At 37.3% G+C, this 23138-nt stretch overlaps 1 protein-coding gene across 1 annotated transcript; it reads left to right on the top strand.

Moving 5' to 3' along the window:
* The first annotated feature begins 18306 nt into the window (after nucleotides 1-18306).
* Nucleotides 18307-19428, top strand: LOC111889144 (protein FAR1-RELATED SEQUENCE 7-like). Its single transcript, XM_023885285.1, has one exon. The coding sequence runs from the start codon at nucleotides 18307-18309 to the stop codon at nucleotides 19426-19428; it is 1122 nt and encodes a 373-aa protein (XP_023741053.1).
* Nucleotides 19429-23138: the final 3710 nt, after the last annotated feature.

Here is a 23138-nt window from a genome sequence, read left to right on the forward strand (position 1 = left end):
TACAGAACCATTGTGACATATACTACAACTTGGTTACGATTATTTACTCTAAAAAATTTTCTATCAAAAATTCATTTTTGACGCTTATTGTCTCTAAATTGACTAGCCCGAATATGTAGGGCTTACACCTACTGATACCAAGTCTCTTAGTTCTTTGTTTACTATCTCATTTCTTTCCCTCTCAATGATGCGTTTCTTCTAAATGACGGGGCCATGGCTGGGATTTATATTAAGCCGATATTCTATCAATGTTCTAGGAATCCCAGTCATATCCTCAAGTTTCTATAAGAATGCATTTGCATACTTCCTTAATAGAGATATCAGCCCTTCACGCAGGTTTTCGGAATTTATGTGCCTATTTTTATCTTTTGATCTTCGTGCCTTTCATTGATAACGAGCTCTTTGGTGTTTACCGACACAATTCCTTCCACTATGATTGGTTCAACTACGCTAGGTTGTACAACATGAATATTTTTCGAGGTCCTGTCGTTGTGGTCTGAACTATCATGATACCTTTGTCAGAGGGAAATTTGAGCAAACCATGTACCATCGATGGTAACGCTTGTAGCTTCTATAAACCCATTCTTCCTAACAACATGTTCTAAGGGGATGGTACCCTTATTACAATACATTTTGTTAGGATGGTTTTCTGCATCGATCCCCTATAATCATTCAAAGTGAATGGTGATGATATTTTTCCCACTTGCCATACAGACTGACCCGCAAACCCTACCACAGCTGATGTGGCAGGTTGCACGTAATTTTGGACATCTCTTGGTAGGTACTTCAATTAATTCTCATTAATGATATTGATCGACCTCTCGTTATCTACGTAAATTCTCCGTATCAACGTTCTTCCTACTGCTCCTATGATTATCAGAGGTTTAATGTCATGGTGATAAAAAGGTACCAGATTGTGATGAATGAACTCGATCTTGACCACCTTTCGTTTCTTGGTTAGTTTACTACTAGATTTTCCTCCTTGTATCATGGAAATCTCAACGTCATATGTTTGTCTCCTCTCCTTCTTTGGGACCCACTTTTCTCCTTTTCTAAACATCTGACTCTTTCCTTTTTCGTTTTTTAGACTTTCACAATCTTTTGTTGCATTACCCAACTTTTTAAGAAAATCACAATACTTGTTCAGATCTCGAGGTTATTTTATGCTTCTGTCGGCATTAGCCTCTTTTTAGAGCCTATACGGACGTATGCTTCATGTGTTTCTTATGGATATGGCCGATATCCGCCGTTTGTTCTACTTATTCCTTTCTGAGTGAATCTTCGGTTTTGATTGAACTGAATGTTGTTATTGGTGAACGGTGAATGATGTTGTTTGGTCCATTCCCCCCCCCCCCCCCCCCTTATGGCTGCTTTTCCCTCTATTCTCATTTTTTCTACATTTTCTGCTTTATGACATAAGAAACAGTTAACTTTATGTATCATCTCTTTCGTGTTTATCCAATCTCTGCTTACTATGTTTCAAAACAAGTCTCCTTCTAAGAGCCCACAGGTAAAAGAAGCTATGATCATAAGATCATCTCCTGTCGGCATTTTCGATTGATTTTGTTGAACCTCTTGAAGTAGGCTTTATTGAATTCTCCTTCACTTTGTCGGCAAGCGAATATTATGTGTGCTTGTTGTTGCAAACCTCCTTTTGTTGTTAAATGAAACTATTGCAGAACTTTTGGCATAGTTCTTCGAAACTTCCTATACTCTTAGGAGGTAGTGTGACAACCCGGAACTTCTCTCTTGTACACGTAGTCAAATAAATCCATATTCAACTTGCTTTGTTGCTTTCTTGTATTGCTCAAGGGGTCATTTAAGTGTTCTAAGCTCGAGTATGACCAAGGTTGAGGTTAGGAATGAGTCCGCGTGTCGTATAGTGAGAAAATCGGGCCATACACACCTCTAGGAGGAGTGTACGGCCGTACACCTGGGTGCGCGGCCGCACACACACTCCTTGGCCACACACTCACTTTTTGGTAGTACTCTCTCCCCTATGTAAAGGGTAGCCCCTTTCCTTTCATTCCTTTGACACCTTGGCAGCACACAACACTTTTCCTCTCAAGTTTCTTTGACCCCAAACCTTCCAAAGCTTCAAGAACATGAGTAATTCATCCTCTAACTTGATATCCATGAAATACCTCTCTATCTAAGCCTTAAATGTGCAATAATCGACATGTTCTTCATGTTGGAAGTGAGTGCAGCCGCACACCCTTAAAACACCCTCCAAAGTGAGAGTTTAGCTTCCATATTCGAGATAGACATGCCCCTAGCCTTGTTGCACCTTGGAATGGGCATTTTGGATGTCATCTTGTAGGGTGTATGACCGCACACACCTGTGTACGGCCGCACACACCCAAGTGTGCGACCACACAATCAAGTGTGTGATCACACACACATCCTAGGGCCACAAACCCACTTCTAGGACCCTTATCGTGCACTACAACTGAGTATAGACGTAGAATACTTCATGGATGCAAGTATGGACCTTGAGAACACCTCAAAGGCACCCTCTATCTTGATTGTACGGCCGCACACCCATTGGGCCACACACCCATGGCCGCACACATACTCAAGGTGTCCATACACTCCCTTTACTCAATCCTACAAGGTTCTATCACTTGGTGCAAGTAGTCCCAAGTCCCTAGAGTGATTCTCTATCGTATCTAGTAGTGAAATACCTTCATTTGACTCCTATGTGTGTCATTACATATTATTAGAGTCAAGTTGAGTTCAAGGTTTTACTTGACACTCAACATCCCGTACTGGTCTTTCGTTCAAACCACTCGCTCAAGGTGAGTTCATACCCCTACGCCTTTTCCGTGTTTTTACTGGTTTTAGGGGGAGAATACAAGCCAAACCATAAGTGCCTTTGTAAATTAATACAAAGAGCTTTTAACAAATATAAAACTCACACAATTCTCATACTTTAACCCTTTTGTACTATGTTGAGCATAAGGGGAGTTTTACAACTTATCACTAAATTGCATAGTTTTCCGGACTCGATATTCACTATGCTATACATGCAAACGATAATCGGTATAGTTTTGGATTTTGCGAAACATAACAAGTACAGAAACTTTCACTACTAAACATATACACTACAACCTATATATTTTCCAGTTTACATCACCACATGAACATGGCATTCATAACTATAATTGACACTACATATGGATTTCACTATGGTATAACGCTACCACACTACATGTAAACTAGATTGTACGATTCTGTGAGGCACTACTTCAACATTGTACCCTTAGGTGTACAAGGATAAATCCTATCATAGTATAACCAGAGTCTCCTGGAGGGAGAGAGTGAGATTTGTGAATAGATCTAATCGGGACTGACAATCCCACACCTGAACTGCTAGCTACAGTTAGGCAGGCATGTCTGGGGTGAACAAATGTCATTTAACTCAACGCCTGAAGAATGTTGGAAAGGTCTCTAGGTCGAATCAAGTATGGTTATACGACTCACAATATGTATAAATCACCTTTGGTTTACAAATTGGCACTCTTCAACAGTTTTATGTATACTAAATAAAACTAATACGAACTACAATCGGAGAATTTCCAGGGATTTCACTACATGGTTTTATTTTAAGTAATAAAATACACTATGTATACTGGCTATAGCCAGGGTTTTCAAACAGAACCGATTATACAATGGCTTCACGTACGAAATTCTTATACTTCATGATTAGCATCAGCTGGTCAAATGAAGTAGTATTTTCGCATATCACTACGGTTTTCAGTAACGAACATTCATGGTTTTATACAGAATTGATAACACTACATTCTCATTAAAGAAAATATCGAATTTTCTTGAAACCATACGAATGATTTTACAAATTCATCAACAAGTTTTTATTTGAAAATACCGCTTATGAACTCACCAGCTTTATGATGATATTTTCAAACTGTTTGTATTCTCAGGAAACCAGTAGACAGGTACCTGCTGGATTTTTTAGAAGCTGGAGCAATAAGAGTCTTATGTTTATATTTTTTTACATACTATTTGATGTAATTCAAACAAGTTTCCGACAAATTCCAAACTGATGTAATCATTTTCATTTACGTATTCACTGTAATGGTTATGTTGCTGTGATTGCTATTATTCATTGGTTGTGATGCTATACATGACGTCCTCTACCCGAGAGCATTTCCGTCATTCTGGTTTTGGGGTGTGACAGATTGGTAACAGAACCCTTATTTATAGCGAACTAGTATACTGAACCTTACGTGGTATACAACTATAAACACTTAGGGGCCTAAGTGCTCTACACTAAAAGTATACTTTCAAAAATATAAGTATTTTTATAAAACATATACGGACATGCATACATAACAGGATCCGTGTCATAGGACAAAACGAAAAGCATTTGGATGTTGAGGCACTGCGGTCAAACCTGGGTAGTTATGTAATGATGCCTAGGGTGAATATAGCATGATCAACTATATTCAGTCAAGACATGACTAACATGTGCTTGGGAATGACAGTGGTGTTACAGCAGGCCTAAAACTTACCAAAAACACTCATCATAAAATACTATAGGAGTATTTTTGCTAGAGCCATTCAGTATAGAGATTCCTCCTAGTGTTGCTACCACTTCCTTCTTAAGCGATAACTTACTTGCATTAGTGACTTTTTGTGTGCTTATCTCTTAGTAGAATGCTTTTAATTTCAGGATGAGATATATCATGTTTCATATATCTTGAGGACTTACCATCCTCTTCTTCCTGATTGTTTCTAGAACAAGATGTCTCCCCGAAGAAGACCCATCAGAAGGAACAATGACATCCCGCCACCACGACCTCTATAATTCGATCCTGTCGTGTTCCAGGCAGCAGTTACCGTAGCAATGGCACAAGTGAACTCTGGTGGGGCTAGAGGTGGAACCGACCCCTAACGACAAGACGGAAGTCAGGGACATCCAAAGGAGTGTTCCTACAAGGACTTCATAACCGCAAAACCAAAGCCCTTCGACGGAAAGGGAGGTGTTATCGCTCTGACTCGATGGCTCGAAAAGATCAAATCTATCTTCGAAATTTGCGCCTGTTCCGAAGCAAACAAGGTAAATTTTGTCGCCCGCACCTTCATCGACAGATTGACCTGGTGGAATGGTCAAGTCAAAACCCTAACTCTGCCCGCGGCTAATGCCATGGGTTGGGAAAGACTAAAGGAACTCATGCTTGCGGAATACTTCCTGAGGGGTGAGGTACAAAATTTGGAGCACGAACTCTGGAATTTGAAGATGAAGGTTTCTGACATCGCTGCCTACACCGCTAGATTCTGTGATATAGCTCTCCTATGTCTGGGAATGGTCACCTCGGAAAGCAAGAAAATTGAGAGGTATATTTGGGGACTGACACAACCAACCAAAGGAAATGTCTTGGCTCCTAGACCGACTACATTTGAAAGCACCAAGGATCTAGCGCAAACTCTGATCGATCATGGAGTCGATCTGGATGAGGCATCAGCGGTCGCCGAGCCACAAAAGGAGAGTGGTGGGAGGAAGAAGAAGTTCAACAACAAACGCAAGGGCCAGTCTCCTCAAGAGCCCTCCAAGAAACAACAAACAGTGGCAGTCCACGCTGATACTACTCCTACTGTTGCTCCAACCACCCAAGCTCCTACCGGTCCTTATGTTGGGAAGCTACCTCTATGCAACAAGTGTAACTTTCATCATCACAGACCCTGCCGTGAGTTGAATTGCCACAGTTGTGGAAGGAAAGCACACACAGCTCGATACTACAAGACACCAACCCAATTAACCAACCAAGCTTCGGGAGCGGGCACTGGTCAAGCTTGTTATGGATGTGGAGAAGCTGGACACTTCAGGAGAGACTGCCCCAAGGCAACAGCTGGTGGCAATACATGGAGAGTTCTGGCAATGGGCCAGGAGGAAGCGGTCGTTGATTCTATGGTTGTTACAGGTACGTTCCTCCTTGACAACTCTTATGCATGCATTCTTTTTGATTCTGGTGCAGAGAGAAGTTTTGTTAGTCATGCGTTCAAACATCTAATCAATCATAAACCCCATCCTTTAACCGAGACGTTCACCGTCGAGATGGCTAACGGAAAGAAAGAGAGCGATAACAACATATTCATAGGCTGTACTCTTACCCTAGACAATTACTCTTTTCCCATTGACCTTATGCCAGTTTCCATAAAAATCTTTGATGTCATAATCGGCATGGATTGGTTGAGCCCCAATCATGTAGATATCCTCTGCTACGAGAAAGCTATCCGCCTCAATCTTCCCTCTGGTGAAACCCTCATGATTTACGGAGATAAGCTTAGCTTGAACTTTCGTATCGTTTCATGCATCAAGGCTCAGAAGTGTCTGCGGAAGGAATGCCATGCATTCCTAGCTCATATCGTTGATGAGACGCAAAAATTTAAAGACCTCGAGAGCCTCCCCAGAGTCAACAATTTTCCTGATGTCATCCCCAAAGACCTCCCAGGAATTCCTCCCGAGCGTTAAGTCGAGTTTCGTATCGACTTAATCCCCAGAGCTACTCCTGTAGCTAAATCCCCTTATCGTTTAGCGCCGACAGAAATGCAATAGTTAGCCAGCCAACTTAATGACCTAATCAGCAAAGGATTTATAAGGCCGAGTTCCTCACCCTGGGGAGCTCTGATCTTATTCGTGAAGAAGAAAGATGGATCCTTTCGGATGTGCATTGACTACCGGCGCTGAACAAGCTGACCATCAAGAACCGTTATCCCTTACCCAGAATCGACGATCTATTCGACCAACTTCAAGGAGCAAGTTACTTTTCAAAGATAGATCTAAGATCACGGTACCATCAGTTGCAAGTTCACGAGAATGATGCGCCCAAAACAGCATTTCAAGCTCGCTATGGACACTACAAGTTTATAGTAATGCCCTTTGGTCTGACCAACGCACCGACAATATTCATGGACCTGATGAATCGAGTGTGCCGCCTTTTCGTAGACAAGTTCGTGATCGTGTTCATCGATGATATACTTGTCTATTCGTGAAGTGATAATGATCATAAACAGCACTTGAGGCAGGTGTTGGAAACATTAAGGGTAGAGAACCTATATGCGAAATTTTCAAAGTGTGAGTTCTAGATAAGGAAGGTAACTTTTCTCGGTCACATGGTTAGTGAGGAAGGCATACACGTGGACCCTTCCAAAATCAAGGGGATTGAGAATTGGTGTGCACCAAAGACACCCACATAAATCCGGCAATTCTTGTGTCTCGCGGGTTATTATCGCAGGTTCATCCAGAACTTCTCAAAAATCGCTAAGCCTTTAACTACCCTGACACAGAAAGGTGTAACCTTTAGTTGGGGAGTCAAGCAAGACACTGCATTTCAAACATTGAAGCAGGCCCTGTGTAGCGCACCTATCTTGTCCCTGCTCGAAGGGAAGGAAGACTTCATTGTCTATTGTGATGCATCCAATCAAGGCCTAGGCTGCGTGCTCATGCAACGAGGAAAGGTTATCGCCTATGCCTCGAGACAATTGAAAACACACGAGGTAAATTACACAACTCACGATCTAGAGTTGGGAGCAGTGGTCTTTTCATTAAAAATCTGGAGACACTACCTTTATGGAACCAAGTGCACTATCTTCAACGACCATAAGAGCTTGTAGCACATCTTTGATCAGAAGGAGTTAAACATGAGACAACGGGTATGGGTAGAGTTGCTCAGTGATTACGAGTGCGAAATTCACTACCATCCCGGCAAGGCCAATGTTGTAGCAGATGCTCTCAGCCGAAAGGAGTATTCAGGGCGTAAGGTGAAAGCGCTAACAATGACCATTCATTCCCATCTATCCGCACAAATCAAAGAGGCTCAGATGGAATCCTTGAAACCCGATAAAGTGGCGGATGAAGCATTGCGGGGAATGGACAAGAACTTAAAGGTCAAGGGAGACGGAGTGTACTATTTCATGAATCAGATCTGGACCCCAAAGTACGGCGGGTACAGAGAGGTTGTCATGAATGAGGCTCACAAGACAAGATACTCCGTTCACCCAGGTTTAGATAAGATGTATTTGGATCTCAAACAACTCTATTGGTGGCGAAACATGAAAGCGGAAATTGCAACCTTCGTGGGCAAGTGCTTGACTTGCGCCAAGGTGAAGGTGGAGTATCAAAAGCCCTCAAGTTTACTTCAGCAGCCAGAAATACCTGAGTTGAAGTGGGAAAGGATAACAATGGATTTTATCACTAAGTTACCCAGATCTCCGAGTGGGCATGACGCCATCTGGGTAATTTTCGATCGGTTGACAAAATCATCCCACTTTCTGCCAATCAAAGAAAACTTCAAAATGGAGAGACTCACACAGATCTACATTCGAGAGATAGTTCTCCTTCATGGGGTACATGTATCCATTATCTCCGACCGAGATAGCAGGTTCACCTCGAGAGTTTGGCAATCACTACAGAAGGCTCTTGGAACTAAGTTGGATATGAGCACAACTTATCATCCACAAACAGATGGACAGAGTGAGAGGACAACTCAGACATTGGAAGATAAGCTGAGAGCCTATGTCATTGACTTCGGCACGTCATGGGACGCTCATCTTCCTCTGGTCGAGTTTTCTTACAACAACAGCTACCATACCAACATCAAGACTGTGCCGTTTGAAGCCCTCTATGGCCGCAAGTGCAGATCCCCTCTGTGTTGGGCTGGAGTGGGTGATACGCAGCTAGCTGGGGGTCAGGTCCTTGACAGTGCTCTCACAGGTCCTGAAATCATCCAAGAGACAACTGAAAAGATCGTACAAATCCGAGAACGACTGAAAGCCTCGCGGTATAGAGAAAAGAGCTATGCCGATAAGAGACGAAAACCCTTGGAATTCCAGATTGGTGACTGCGTCCTTCTGAAGGTATCACCCTGGAAAAGCATGATCCATTTAGGAAAACGTGGAAAGCTGAACCCAAGGTACATTGGACCATTCGAGATCTTTGCTAGGATCGGTCCCGTGGCATACAAACTCCAGTTACCACGAGAACTCAGCAACATCCATCCTGTCTTCCACGTGTTAAACCTAAAGAAGTGTGTGTCCGATGAGACACTTGTGATTCCTATCGACGAGATCGAGTTGGGCGAAGGTCTACACTTTGTGGAGGAACCTGTTGAAATCATGGACCTGGTAGTCAAGCGTACGAAGCAGAGCCGCTCCCGATAGTGAAGGTTCGCTGGAATGCCAAGCGAGGTTCTGAATTCACTTGGGAGTGTGAGGATTCAATGAAGCATAACTACCCTCACCTCTTTCCTAGTTCATGATTTGTACTCCATTCTTGAATTTCGGGACGAAATTCCCTCTAACGGGGGATGATGTGACAACCCGTAACTTCTCTCTTGTACACGTAGTCAAATCAATCCATATTCAACTTGCTTTTTTGATTTCTTGTACTGCTCAAGGATTTATTTGAGTGTTCTAACGTCGATTATGACCAAGGTTGAGGTTAGGAATGAGTCAGCATGTCGTATAGTGAGAAAACCGGGCCATACACACCTCTAGGAGGAGTGTACGGCCGTACACCTGGGTGTGCGGCCGCACACACACTCCTTGGCCACACACTCACTTTTTGGTAGTACTCTCTCCCCTATGTAAAGGGTAGCGCCTTTCCTTTCATTCCTTTGACACCTTGGCAGCACACAACACTTTTCCTCTCAAGTTTCTTCGACCCCAAACCTTCCAAAGCTTCAAGAACATGAGTAATTCATCCTCTAACTTGATATCCATGAAATACCTCTCTATCTAAGCCTTAAATGTGCAATAATCGACATGTTCTTCATGTTGGAAGTGAGTGCAGCCGCACACCACCCTTATGGTGGCCGCACACCCTTAAAACACCCTCCACAGTGAGAGTTTAACTTCCATATTCGAGATAGACATGCCCCTAGCCTTTTTGCACCTTGGAATGGGCATTTTGGATGTCATCTTGTGGGGTGTACAACAGCACACACCTGTGTACGGCCGCACACACCCAAGTGTGCGACCACACAATCTAGTGTGCGACCACACAAACATCCTAGGGCCGCAAACCCACTTCTAGGACCCTTGTCGTGCACTATAACTGAGTATAGACGTAGAATACTTCATGGATGCAAGTATGGACCTTGAGAGCACCTCAAAGGCACCCTCTATCATGAGTGTACGGCCGCACACCCATTGGGCCACACACCCATGGCCGCACACACACACTCAAGGTGGCCATACACTCCCTTTACTAAATCCTACAAGGTTCTATCACTTGGTGCAAGTAGTCCCAAGTACCTAGAGTGATTCTCTATCGTATCTAGTAGTGAAATACCTTCATTTGACTCATATGTGTGTCATTACATGTTATTAGAGTCAAGTTGAGTTCAAGGTTTTACTTGACACTCAACATCCCGTACTGGTCTTTCGTTCAAACCACTCGCTCAAGGTGAGTTCATACCCCTACGCCTTTTCCGTGTTTTTACTGTTTTCAGGGGGAGAATACAAGCCAAACCATAAGTGCTTTTGTAAATTAATACAAAGAGCTTTTAACAAATATAAAACTCACACAATTCTCATACTTTAACCCTTTTGTACTATGTTGAGCATAAGGGGAGTTTTACAACTTATCACTAAATTGCATAGTTTTTCGGACTCGATATTCACTACGCTATACATGCAAACTATAATCGGTATAGTTTGGGATTTTGCGAAACATAACAAGTACATAAACTTTCACTACTAAACATATACACTACAACATATATATTTTATAGTTTACATCACCACATGAACATGGAATTCATAATTATAATTGACACTACATACGGATTTCACTACGGTATAACGCTACCACACTACATCTAAACTAGATTGTACGATACTGTGAGGCACTACTTCAACATTTTACCCTTAGATGTACAAGGATAAATCCTATCATAGTATAACCAGAGTCTCCTGGAGGGAGAGCGTGAGATTTGTGAATAGATCTATTCGGGACTGACAATCCCACACCTGAACTGCTAGCTACAGTTAGGCAGGCATGCTTGGGGTGAACAAATGTCATTTAACTCAACACCTGAAGAACGTTGGAAAGGTCTCTAGGTCGAATCAAGTATGGTTATACGACTCACAATATGTATAAATCACCTTTGGTTTACAAATTGGCACTCTTCAACAGTTTTATGTATACTAAATAAAACTAATACGAACTACAACCGGAGAATTTCCAGGGATTTCACTACATAGTTTTATTTTAAGTAATAAAATACACTACGTATACTGGCTATAGCCAGGGTTTTCAAATAGAACCGATTATACAATGGCTTCACGTACGAAATTCTTATACTTCATGATTAGCATTAGTTGGTCACATGAAGTAGTATTTTCGCATATCACTACGGTTTTTAGTAACGAACATTCATGGTTTTATACAGAATTGATAACACTACATTCTCACTAAAGAAAATATCGAATTTTCTTGAAACCATACGAATGATTTTACAAATTCATCAACAAGTTTTCATTTGAAAATACCGCTTATGAACACATCAACTTTATGTTGATATTTTCAAACAACTTGTATTCTCAAGAAATCAGTAGACATGTACCTGCTGGATTTTTGAGAAGCTGGAGCAATAAGAGTCTTACGTTTATATTTTTTTACATACTATTTGATGTAATTCAAACAAGTTTCCGACAAATTCCAAACTGATGTAATCATTTTCATTTACGTATTCACTGTAATGGTTGTGTTGCTGTGATTGTTATTATTCATTGGTTGGGATGCTATACATGACGTCCTCCACCCCAGAATGTTTCCGCCATTCAAGTTTTGGGGTGTGACAGGTAGGCTTGCTAACCAATACCAAGAGGAGCCGTCTAGAGTTCCTACAAAGTACAAACTCCATAACTTTGGGTCTATCGGGATCATCTTGATGGCCCATTAGAAGTTTCAAACATGGTCATCTGGATCTCTTGTTCCACTGTACACCAGTACTCTACGTCCTTACAACCCTTTTGGGATGGGTGTTTCATTGATGTCATCCACAAACAGTGACCCGAAGTTTAAATTCTTGAAGGCTTGATTATATCACTTGGCTTTAACTACTTCTGGCGTCGTCTCTCGATCTCTTTGAGGGCTCTTCTTTGTTTTTTCATGGCGTGAAAGGGATAATCTTACCACCTTTTTGCATCTTTCTTTTTTGCTCGACTTTCCCTCACTTCTCTTTGTTTTTGCCTCTGTTTCATCCGAGCTTTTCATTTGACTGGTATGTATGGAGATTAAATCCCATTATTTCTCCTTATGAGTCTTCCAACTGTTTGTTTCTATATGTTGCTTCCTCATGGCTTTGAAGTTTTTGAAGGCGTCGAACTCTTCCATCTTCATTTCCTCTAGTCCTTCCGTCACAATTTTTCTGCTTTTACCACCTTCATAATCTATGGCACCCCTTCAATATTCCGCATTCTTGTGATAGGACTCGTGTCAATAACTGGGCTCTCTTCGTTGGCTATTTGTTGTGGAGTCCCACGGATGGCGCCACGTGATGCGCCCTGATTTTGGCTTCCATTTAGTATTAAGATAGTTGATTCCTTCATAATACAAGTAACTTAGAGACAACATACATTTCATAGGATAATTGATCGGGAGGGATTCTCGGGCTAACGATTCGATGATAAAGTCAGAAAAGACCTTGTGAAGGAATGTCGAAAATGCGATATATTGTGAATATAGTAAGAAAGATATTGATTGTAAAGTGGGATTATGATTACGTACCTCGTGGGATGATGTTCATCCCCTATTTATAGCCATCTTAAAGAGGTAACAACCTCTTCCTATACCGATCACGTCAGCCATCTTATCGTATTGATGGTCGTACTCCCGAAGGTACAATCGTTTGTATTAACTAGCCGTTCAACAGCTATTCGTCGTTGGTCTGGTGACCCATCAGTCAAATATCCTTATACTACCTGTTTATTGTGAGTTCCCATGTACCATATTATTGTTGTGAACGTTTCTTTGTACTTTTTTCGTTATTTCCTATGATTCGGGAATATACCTGCTTCAATATATATTTAGTTCGGCATATACTTATCCCAATGTATATGGTTAGGTATATGCATGGTTCAGTACTAGAAGGGTATACATGACTTTGGGCTAGGCTATACCCTATTAACCTTGGATTTACATTTCTTACTTTTAGTCTTTTAAACTTTTCTTATATAAAAGTTTCTCCTCGAAACTGAAAATTTTACTTATAGCTTCCAAAATACATTTTTGATTGCATAATCGTACTTATAAAAGTCAATATATTATAAATCTCCCTCTTTTTAGTCATTAAACTCCTAATGAATACCTCTAAACAAAAGCATACACTCTCGAAGAATTCATGGTACATGGCTCACCTCTCAAAAGTTCTATAACATAACCACTTGGGTTGTGTTGACTTGGTAAAACATGTGTAAGATATGGTGGATAACCTATTGACCCATGTTCAAATCCTGACATCACTCAACCCCTGTAGCTAAGCCATGGAGCTTCAAATCCTGGCACCACTCAACCATTGTGACCATGGAAGTTCGCTTGCAGTGACTCCAGGGCATGGGACAAAGCCTCGTGTTTGCAACTGGAGATTAGCCGGTACGCGAAAACGGGCCCGAAAACCCTCGTTAGGGAAGTTCCCATTAAAAAACGTTTCTATAACATTGATTTGTGACCACATGAATTTAGTCACTTATAATGAAGACTTTTTTTCATTTGATCATATCTTTAATAAACACTAACAAATGAAGATTTTATTTATTATTTTTTGCATTTTACATCATTACACTCAAGATTGGACCTATGTGAATTGGACGAAATTTGCGAATTTTTTTTAATCTGGTGTGAAAAGAAAGAATATAATTTATGAACTTGCTCTCCTCATTGTTTGCAAAATACATAAATACCTTCACCATCAAAATAGCCATAAAAAGTTTGTCTTAGCTTTTCTAAAAAAACCCATAAACTAATCTTGCAAAAACATAAAAAACAAGTTCTAACTTTATATTGCAAAGGAGAAGATCCTTAATATGCAAACGTTGAAGGGTGAGGGATTCAACACTAATCTTTAGGTAACCATGTCCCATAGAAACTAATATATAAAATAATAAAAATATAAAACTTCGCATGCAAATTTTCAGAGTATGGACTGGAGCCCTTATGTATGTAACCTCCTTATCTTCTCAAAAATTTCCTTCACAGCTTCCGTGTATAATGCAGCCTCATCTTTATCTTCAAAACCACCATCTTCACTGTTCATAAAACTATCATATTCACCCTGGTGATCTTTCATCTCCATTACAAAAAAAGTTACTCCCTTCATCACGTACCCTGAAACTGGCAGCTTCAAAACGGGAATGTAACAGTATCTCACAATATCAGGATCCTCTATTCGATTCCTCTCAATTTCTGAAGCTGAAGTTGAATGTACCCATTCCTTCACCTCAATGAGTTTTTTCCCACTCAGAGAAAGCCTCCCTCTTCTCCCAGAATCAGTAATGGAAACCTCTTCCAACATTGGTAGATACTTAACCAAGTACAACAACATCATATGCCACAGAATCGCCTCCTCAAGACACATACTCGAAATCTGATGTTTTAGGCCAAAAAATTCATGTATTAACCCAATGTCGTCTTCTTCTTCATCCCCATTTCCATAAAGATAGACTCCATCCTTATCACAAACTGAATCCGGCAACAGACATATAAGCGATTCGATGCTGCTACCAAACTTAACCTTCCACTTGAACAAAAACCCATTATCAATAGACGGAAGTTCGATACATACGTACTTCAATCCTCTAAACATGATAAAGAAACTGATGGCAGATGCAAAGGACTCACCAGTGAAGGCGATGGCATCGACTTGAAGTACAATCGAGGAGAAACGTCTGGAAACCAGATAACAAAAACAGAGGCTTTTCAAATCGATTATTTTGTTGATAATTTCACGGACAATTTCGTCTGGTAAACGACTGAATGGAGAAGAAGCATCTGCGTCTTCTTTGCGGGATTTCAACATTTTCTTCATAGTTCAGGACACCGATCAGGGTCGTCGGGATACTGTAACCCTAACCGTCCTCCGGTTTTAAGAATAAATAGTTGTATATTATTTTTGTTATACCTTGTTAATTTTTATAGTAATAATCATAAATCTATATAGAAGTTCTAGTTTTTTTTTTTTTTTTTTTTTTTAAGAAAATGGTAGTCAAGATTTTTGCATATCAGCATTATATGAGAAAATCATGGATTTTTACAATTTTGAACATGTATAACTTTTTCATACCAAAAATATGTTTAAATTTTTATATATATATATATATATATATATATATATATATATATATATATATATATATATATATATACTAGTCGTGAACCCGCGCAAAGCGGCGGACAGCAAATAGTTTTTTTTTTTAGGAATTAGACGTATAATAGTTAGTTTCACTTTAACTATTAATTTCCTCTAGGATATGGTGACTCGGATTTTAGTATATAAAATGTTAATGGATTATGATATTCATTAGTCCACTATAATTGATACATGCATGAAATACAAATGGTAGCTTTGACAGAATAAGAGAAGTTATAGGTTTTGTTTGTGTTCGGCATTACAAATTGGGAACAATGAATTAAACTAATTTACCTCACATAGTCAAATATTTATAAATAAACTCGCAAGATATATTTGAATTTTATAATATAATTATCTGATTAAAACTAATTTTAAAATAGATTTGGATTTTATGACATAATTTACCTGATTGAAAAGACGTACAAATATATGAAATAAGATGAATAAGAGGAGGCAAAATGATGATTCAAGAGCAAATATATCATCTCAGGCATTTTTTATTATAGTTTTTTAACAATAAGGATAATATTAGGGGTTAGATGAATAAGATGGGAGAAATTTTTTATTTAACTTAAAGGATCCGTATAAAAAGCATTATAAGTCATACTTGTTACTTTGAGTATGACTTAGGTTTAGCTCCAAAGCCTTTTTTTCTTAATTTTTGTTCTGCACACAACACATTTCCATCCATTATAAAGATCCATTAACTTTATATTGGTTATGAGAAATCATTTATGGACCAATGGTAAAATGATCTTTTAAGTGGATGTTATGGGCATACTTTAAAATTACCTGTCCAAAAAATCAACTTTTCAATAAATTAATAAAAAAGTATACCGTACACTCACATGAGATAAAAGAAATATATATATATATATATATATATATATATATATATATATATATATATATATTTGATAAGTTATTTTACATACACGTGTTCTTGAAATGTTTCACAAATAGCCAACAATACTTAAGGCAGATGATCTATAGTAAAAAAAAATAGAGGGGGGTTGCAATGCGGAGTCAGCATAGTGTTTGAAATCCACCTTTGCACCTAACGCGACGTTTAGCTTTTTTCTTTATTTTTATACTATTTGTATTCAGTTTTTGTTTGTTCATAATTTTAGCAAACTCCATCTTTGTCGAGTAATCTAAAGAATTTAACTTCATTTTCTATTTAACTAAACTTCATTTATCCCAATTACGCATAAAAAGCCATTAAGATATCTTTGAAATACATATATATATATATATATATATATATATATATATATATATATATATATATATATATATATATATATATATATTTAATTGAATATAAACAAATGCTATATATCATCTTCATATCATTCATCAACTATATTAATTTATTATTTATTTATACTATAACCAAAAATTATATAAAAAAATACAAATAGTTGAAAAAAACATTCAAAATTTGAAAACCACGGTTTACGGGCTACATTTCTACAAGCATGGAATTTGAATGAGTCCTTCACATAATAAGCAGAAAATCAAGATATGCAAAATTGACTATGAATAAATGATAATACTTAAAGCATCATAATTTAGACATTTTAAAAACCAAATTTGAATAGTATATAAATAATATTATTTTATTCACAATTAGTTGTACTTTAGGCTTAAATACTTGAACGTCTTAAAAAAATATTATTATTATATTGAATCTATTTATGAAAATAGTTAGATTTCTTTTATAAGGTTATATATATATATATATATATATATATATATATATATATATATAGGAAAAGTGAATATACCCATAAGAGTATATAAGGTTAGGTACCCTTAACCACAAAACTACGTAGTTTCGATTATTGGGTTAAATTTCTCAAAAAAAAAAAAAAAATACAATTTCCATAAATTATTTGCTATGTTCCTAATTAGACTCAACTACTGATAACATCAAAACACGTCTTCCATGATACGCTTGATGATCGGCTGCAAATCACGTCTTCCTTGGTCAATCCAATAATCGGTTGCTTATCACAAAAAAAAAATTAGAGAAATTGAATTCAAAGAAATCGATTTCAAAAAAAAAAAAGAAATCTCCATTCAAAGAAAAACCGATTTCACAGAAACCGATTTCAAAATAAAAAAAAAAAAAAAAAAAGTAGTCTAGTAATTTCGAATTTCACCATTAACGAGTTTATTCAAATTGGAATTCAATTCAGCGAGTTCTTAGAAATCACAACTCATAACGAATTGGGTTTGATTAGATCTTTAAAAACTACAAATCGCAGCATCCCCTGTTTTTTCTTCCAGACCACTTCCAAGTAAGTCATTGATCTCGTGTTTTATGGCCTATGTTATGTGTATATGATTACTAAATATCAGCAACATGAACTAATTGTGAAGTTTCAAAGTTTGGATTTTTTATTTCAATTGGAATCGGTTGTAATTTATTTTAATGAATGATTTTTTAGAAGAATTCTTTGAACTTTGGATGAGCACTTTTACACCAGCATCACATCTGATGAGAACGTATTACTTTCCCAATGTATATAACTTTTGTAGTTCTTTATTCTCGGTTTTCATTTGTATTTAAAATTGAAATTTGGCTGCCATTATGTGATTTAAACGAAAGTATGATGCTACAAAAACTAAAAATATCCCATGTTTTGGTTAAGAATACTTCCAAGTAGTTTTTCTAAAACTAACATTGATATGATTATTAAAGTTTTTTAGAATTTAATATTCGAGATTATTGTTACAATGTTCTTTATTATCTAATGAATCTTTTTTTGTTCATGGATTTTAAAAGTGACATTGTTGTTTTTAGACATTGTCATTGCTTGTTATTATGTTTTTTATGTATAATGTTTCCATTATATTCAATATAAAACAATTTTGTGTTAATCTTTTATTTGGAAATATGCATCGTTGTCTACTATAGGTGATAATGAGTGAAGCTGAAGCAAGTAATCAAACTATAGAACCATATATAACCGAAGATATTGACACAAATGATTACATGGAAGCAACATATGACCATGAAAAATTAAACAGTATCGGTGTGAACATTGAATTTGATGAAGATGATATTGATGATGAAACGATATTGGGAAAGATTTTTGATACACCCGATGATGCCTATACATTTTATAATGATTATTCATTTTTGCATGGCTTTGGTATACGTAAAGATGACACAATTAAAAATCCTACAACAAATGAGCCTTTTTGGAAGATATATGTATGCAACAAAGAAGGTTTCAAACGGATGGACAAAAATGATTCAAGTGAAAATGAGAAAAAACGTCGTAGAGATGTGAGAACCGGATGTCATGCAAAGATTCGAATAACAAGACAGGAGGATGGGAAATGGTTGGTGGACTCCTTTAATGACATACACAATCACGACTTGACCATGACACCTACGAAGGTTATGAAGCATCGATCTCATAGCAATTTCCACCGTTCAATAGAAGGTAAATCGCTTATGGTGCAATTTGGTGAAGCAGGGTTGAGACCTTCTCAGATTAAAAAGGTTGTTAACACAATGAAAACCTCAAATGTAGCTGATGTAACTTCAAAGCAATGTGCTAATGTCTTATCTGAGCATCGAAAACAACTTAGAGGAAAGGAGTTCTATGGACTTATAAAACATTTTCAAGATAAAACATTAGATGACAGTGACCAGTATTTTGTTGTGGATTTGTCTGATGATGGGTATCCTAGAAATATCTTTTGGGCTGATGGTAGATCAAGAGATGCCTATACAAAATTCAGAGATGTTGTTGTGTTTGATGTCACTTATATGACTAACAAATTCAAGATGCCTTTTGCTCCCTTTACTGGAGTGAATCATCATGGACAGTCTATACTTTTTGGTGGAGCATTGCTTGAAAACAAAAAGGAAGAGACATTTGAATGGTTATTTGAACATTTCCTCAAATGTATGTTTGGCAAGTATCCGCAGGCAATTATTATTGATCAAGACAAAGCAATGGGAAATGCAATAAAAAAAGGTGTTTCCGGATACTCGACATCGTTTTTGTTCATGGCATATCATGAAACATGAAACTGCGCACCATCGATCATATGTTTCCCATTACAGTGATTTTCAAGAAACGCACAAACAATGGGTAAATAGTGACACCATTGAAAAATTTGAAGCAACATGGGAGGTTATGCGTACTAAGTATGAACTGGAAAGCAACGGTTGGATTAGTTACATGTATAACCAACGTATACATTGGGCTAAACCCTTCTTGAATGATACTTTCTTTGTTGGTATGACAACAACCGGACGAAGTGAGAGTATCAATTCATTTTTTGATGGATTTGTTAATTCAAGGACCATGTTGAATGAATTTGTTGTACAATACGACAAAGCAATTGAGTCTCGAAGGGCCGCCGAAGAAGATGAAGACTTCAAGACTATGAACTCGAGGCCGGTTCTTTCTTCAGTGCATCCAATCGAAGCAAAAGCAGGTCAATGTTATACTAGAAAGATGTTTGATACTTTCAAAAAAGAATGGACTGAAGCTATTACCAATTTGACTCATGAGACTATAGGAAAAACTACAGTTGAAAGCACATACCGAGTTGGGCAATTGGATGTTGATAAAAAAAATATCGGCGCATTGTTACCTTTCGTTCTTTGGATCATGTCAATGTCACATGTTCTTGTGCGAAGTATGAGACAAATGGGATTTTATGTAAACATAGCCTATATGTGATGAAGAAGAAGCATGTTAAGGAACTCCCAAGTCACTATATTTTACCACGATGGACCCTTAATGCTAGGTACAAACTAGGTAGTGCTAGTATCGGACTCGGAGAAATGAATACTGAAAATGGAGTTAGTGCCTACACACTATGGTGTGTCCGTTCAAATTTTACAAAACTAATTGAACAAGCTAGAGACTCCCCTTTAGAGATACAAAAAGTCAATACGTTATTGATATGTCTTTTAGATGATCAAACAAATCGAAAGAAATCTATGTCTTTAGAGAATGCATCTCAAGGTTCTTGTATGGGAGTTTCGCAAATAGATATGATGCCACAATTATCTGTCCGCGATCCTGTTGGTCCAACTACTACAAAAGGGCGTCCTAAACTTGCAAGTAGAATCAAGTCTTCTTTAGAAGCCCTCAAAAAACGAACATGCTCTTACTGTCAAGGATTAGGTCATTATGCTACTAGTTGTTTAAAAAGAAAGGTAATTATAATAATAATTTAATATTCATGATTGAGAACTCTAATAATCACATTAACAATTTTTTATGTTTTTCATGTATGAGGCGGATGAATCGTTGCAAGAAACATAATGATGAGATATGTTGTTTCTGTGAGCAAAAGAAAAACTAGATGCTTCATGACATTTTTTGGGTTAACTTCACCTTTTTCATGTTTTAGACATAAACGGTGTATGGATAATTTAGAAGTTTTTGATGCTTTTTAACAATTCTAATATTTTAGAATGAAATTTGTTGATTGTTTATCATGGTATTTTATGAAAAAAAAAAAAAAACAAAATTATGAAGGTATTTTGTGAAAAAAAAACGAAATTATGAGGGTATTTTGTGAGAAAACAGAAGTACGATAGTATTTTATGAAAAAAACAAAATTATGAGGGTATTCTGTGAGAAAACGAAATCATGTGGGTATTTGTGAAAAAACCAGAAGTATGATGGTATTTTATGAAAAAAAAAACAAAATTATGAGGGTATTTTGTGAAAAAATAGAAGAACGATGGTATTTTGTGAAAAAAAACAAAATTATGAGGGTATTTTATGAAAAAACAAAATTATGAGGGTATTTTGTGAAAAAAAAACAGAAGTATGATGGTATTTTGTGAAAAAAAAAACAAAATTATAAGGTTATTTTGTGAAAACACGAAATTATGAGGGTATTTTGTGAAAAAAAAAAAAAAACAGAAGTACGATGATATTTTATGAAAAAAAAAACAAAATTATGAGGGTATTTTGTGAAAAAATGAAATTATGAGGGTATTTTGTGAAAAAACGAAACTTATCTGCAATTACAGGGTAAGAAAGAAAGTATGCTATCATTTTGGTTAGTGTTGTGTTATCTACACATAAGTTTGATGTTTTTTAACATCGTTGGACGATTTTGCCCTTGTCCCAAATATGGTAATCCTCAAGACCTCAGAGTGAATTATCTTAACTGAAAGGTGGTAAAATTAAAGATTTTGACTTTAAAATCACCCAACTCTTTTTCCATATTCAGAATCAAATACGAATATTCTACAAATTCAACACAATATTTTCTTAGTTTTAGCAAAAAAAAAAAAAAAAAAAAAAAAAAAAAAAAAAAAAAAAACAAGGTTCAATTGAGCTATTACAAGTAATCTTTCATTTTATTCATATTCAGCATTATAGAGCTTGAAGTCAAAACATAGGGCCCGTTTCTTTTTCTTCTTTAAGATAAAGTGTTTTATGCATAAAATCTTTCGGTTGAGACTGAATACAAGTAATAACCGTTTTAACCTTTGATTAAATGGTCATTTAATCAAGTAAACTATAAACTATACAGAGGTATTTCCTTATTGAACTAATGAACTATCTAAAATATGAATAAATGACCAATTTACCCTTTGGTCAATCCAGTTAGCTATACACATGAGTTTCTTTTTGACTTCAACAGAAAAAACAAAAAAAGAAAAAACAACTGAACTTAATACAGAAAGTAAAGGAAATGAGGCTTTCCCCATTTAATGGCTATCTTGGCTTTAATTCCTTGTGCTTTGATGGGTCAATAAACCAGTTTTCTAGGTGGTATATGGGATGCTCTAATCTGATATACATCATGGTGAACAGGGACTCCAAGAGCCTGAAAAACAAATTCTTGAAAATTAATGGATGGAAAATGAAGAAGGTTGAAAAGGGTTTGAACTTAATACTGGAAGGATTCCATTCCAAAATAAGGAAGCTTCAATAAGATGATAAAAACAGAGGAAAAAAGAGAACTTGAAGTGTTCATACCTACACATAGAAAGTTTCACAAGGGCTAGATATGAATCCAGAGCAAGGTTCTAAATGGCGTGAGGCGTGGCGTGGCGGCAAGGCCAAGCCTCAAGCTTAACGAGTCATGGCGAGCCACGGCGTTTTTCAAGGCGTGATGTAAGGCGGCGATTTTGTATTAATTTAAAATTACATTACCACATAAATATAAATTTATATTAAATATAACTACTTATTAGAAGTGTTAGATCAATAACTAATAACAAAAAGTTAACAAAAACCACAATACTTGTATCTCCGATTTGAAAAGACATAACGAAGAGAAAAAAACTGTGTCTCAAACGAAAAAACACGCGCCATAACACGCCATAACGCGCCATGGCGCGCCATATCACGCCTTGCCACGCGTTACGTCTAACAGCAACGTTATGAAGCTTTTCGTAACGGCAAAGCCACGCCTCACGCCATGGCGCGCCTTTTAGAACACTGATCCAGAGAGCTTTGGAACAATGAGTTTCCCCCAATAAATCAAGGAAGCTTGATATAATTTCTGAATCGTTCTGTTTGTGTCTCTTATGCAACCACTCTTCCTGTATCCTAACGTTAACATCCCTGCAATACAAATAATTTCAAAGCATTAAAAACCACAGGTATTGCAGAAGCAGGTGAATTTTCTTTATAAGTTTTAAGGCAGTTTTCATGCCAAAACCAGGCACCAGATGTTGAATTCCAGGAACACCATCTGCTTCATCACCCAAAATGCATCCTATAAACAAGATATTTTTGTAAGAAATACCCTCTT

This window comes from Lactuca sativa, chromosome 3 (genome assembly GCF_002870075.4).
Source record: "Lactuca sativa cultivar Salinas chromosome 3, Lsat_Salinas_v11, whole genome shotgun sequence".
NCBI lineage: Eukaryota > Viridiplantae > Streptophyta > Magnoliopsida > Asterales > Asteraceae > Lactuca > Lactuca sativa.

Coding starts and splice junctions, on each gene's coding strand:
- LOC111889144 (XM_023885285.1), top strand. CDS start 18,307: ATGAGTGAAGCTGAAGCAAGTAATCAAACTATAGAACCATATATAACC.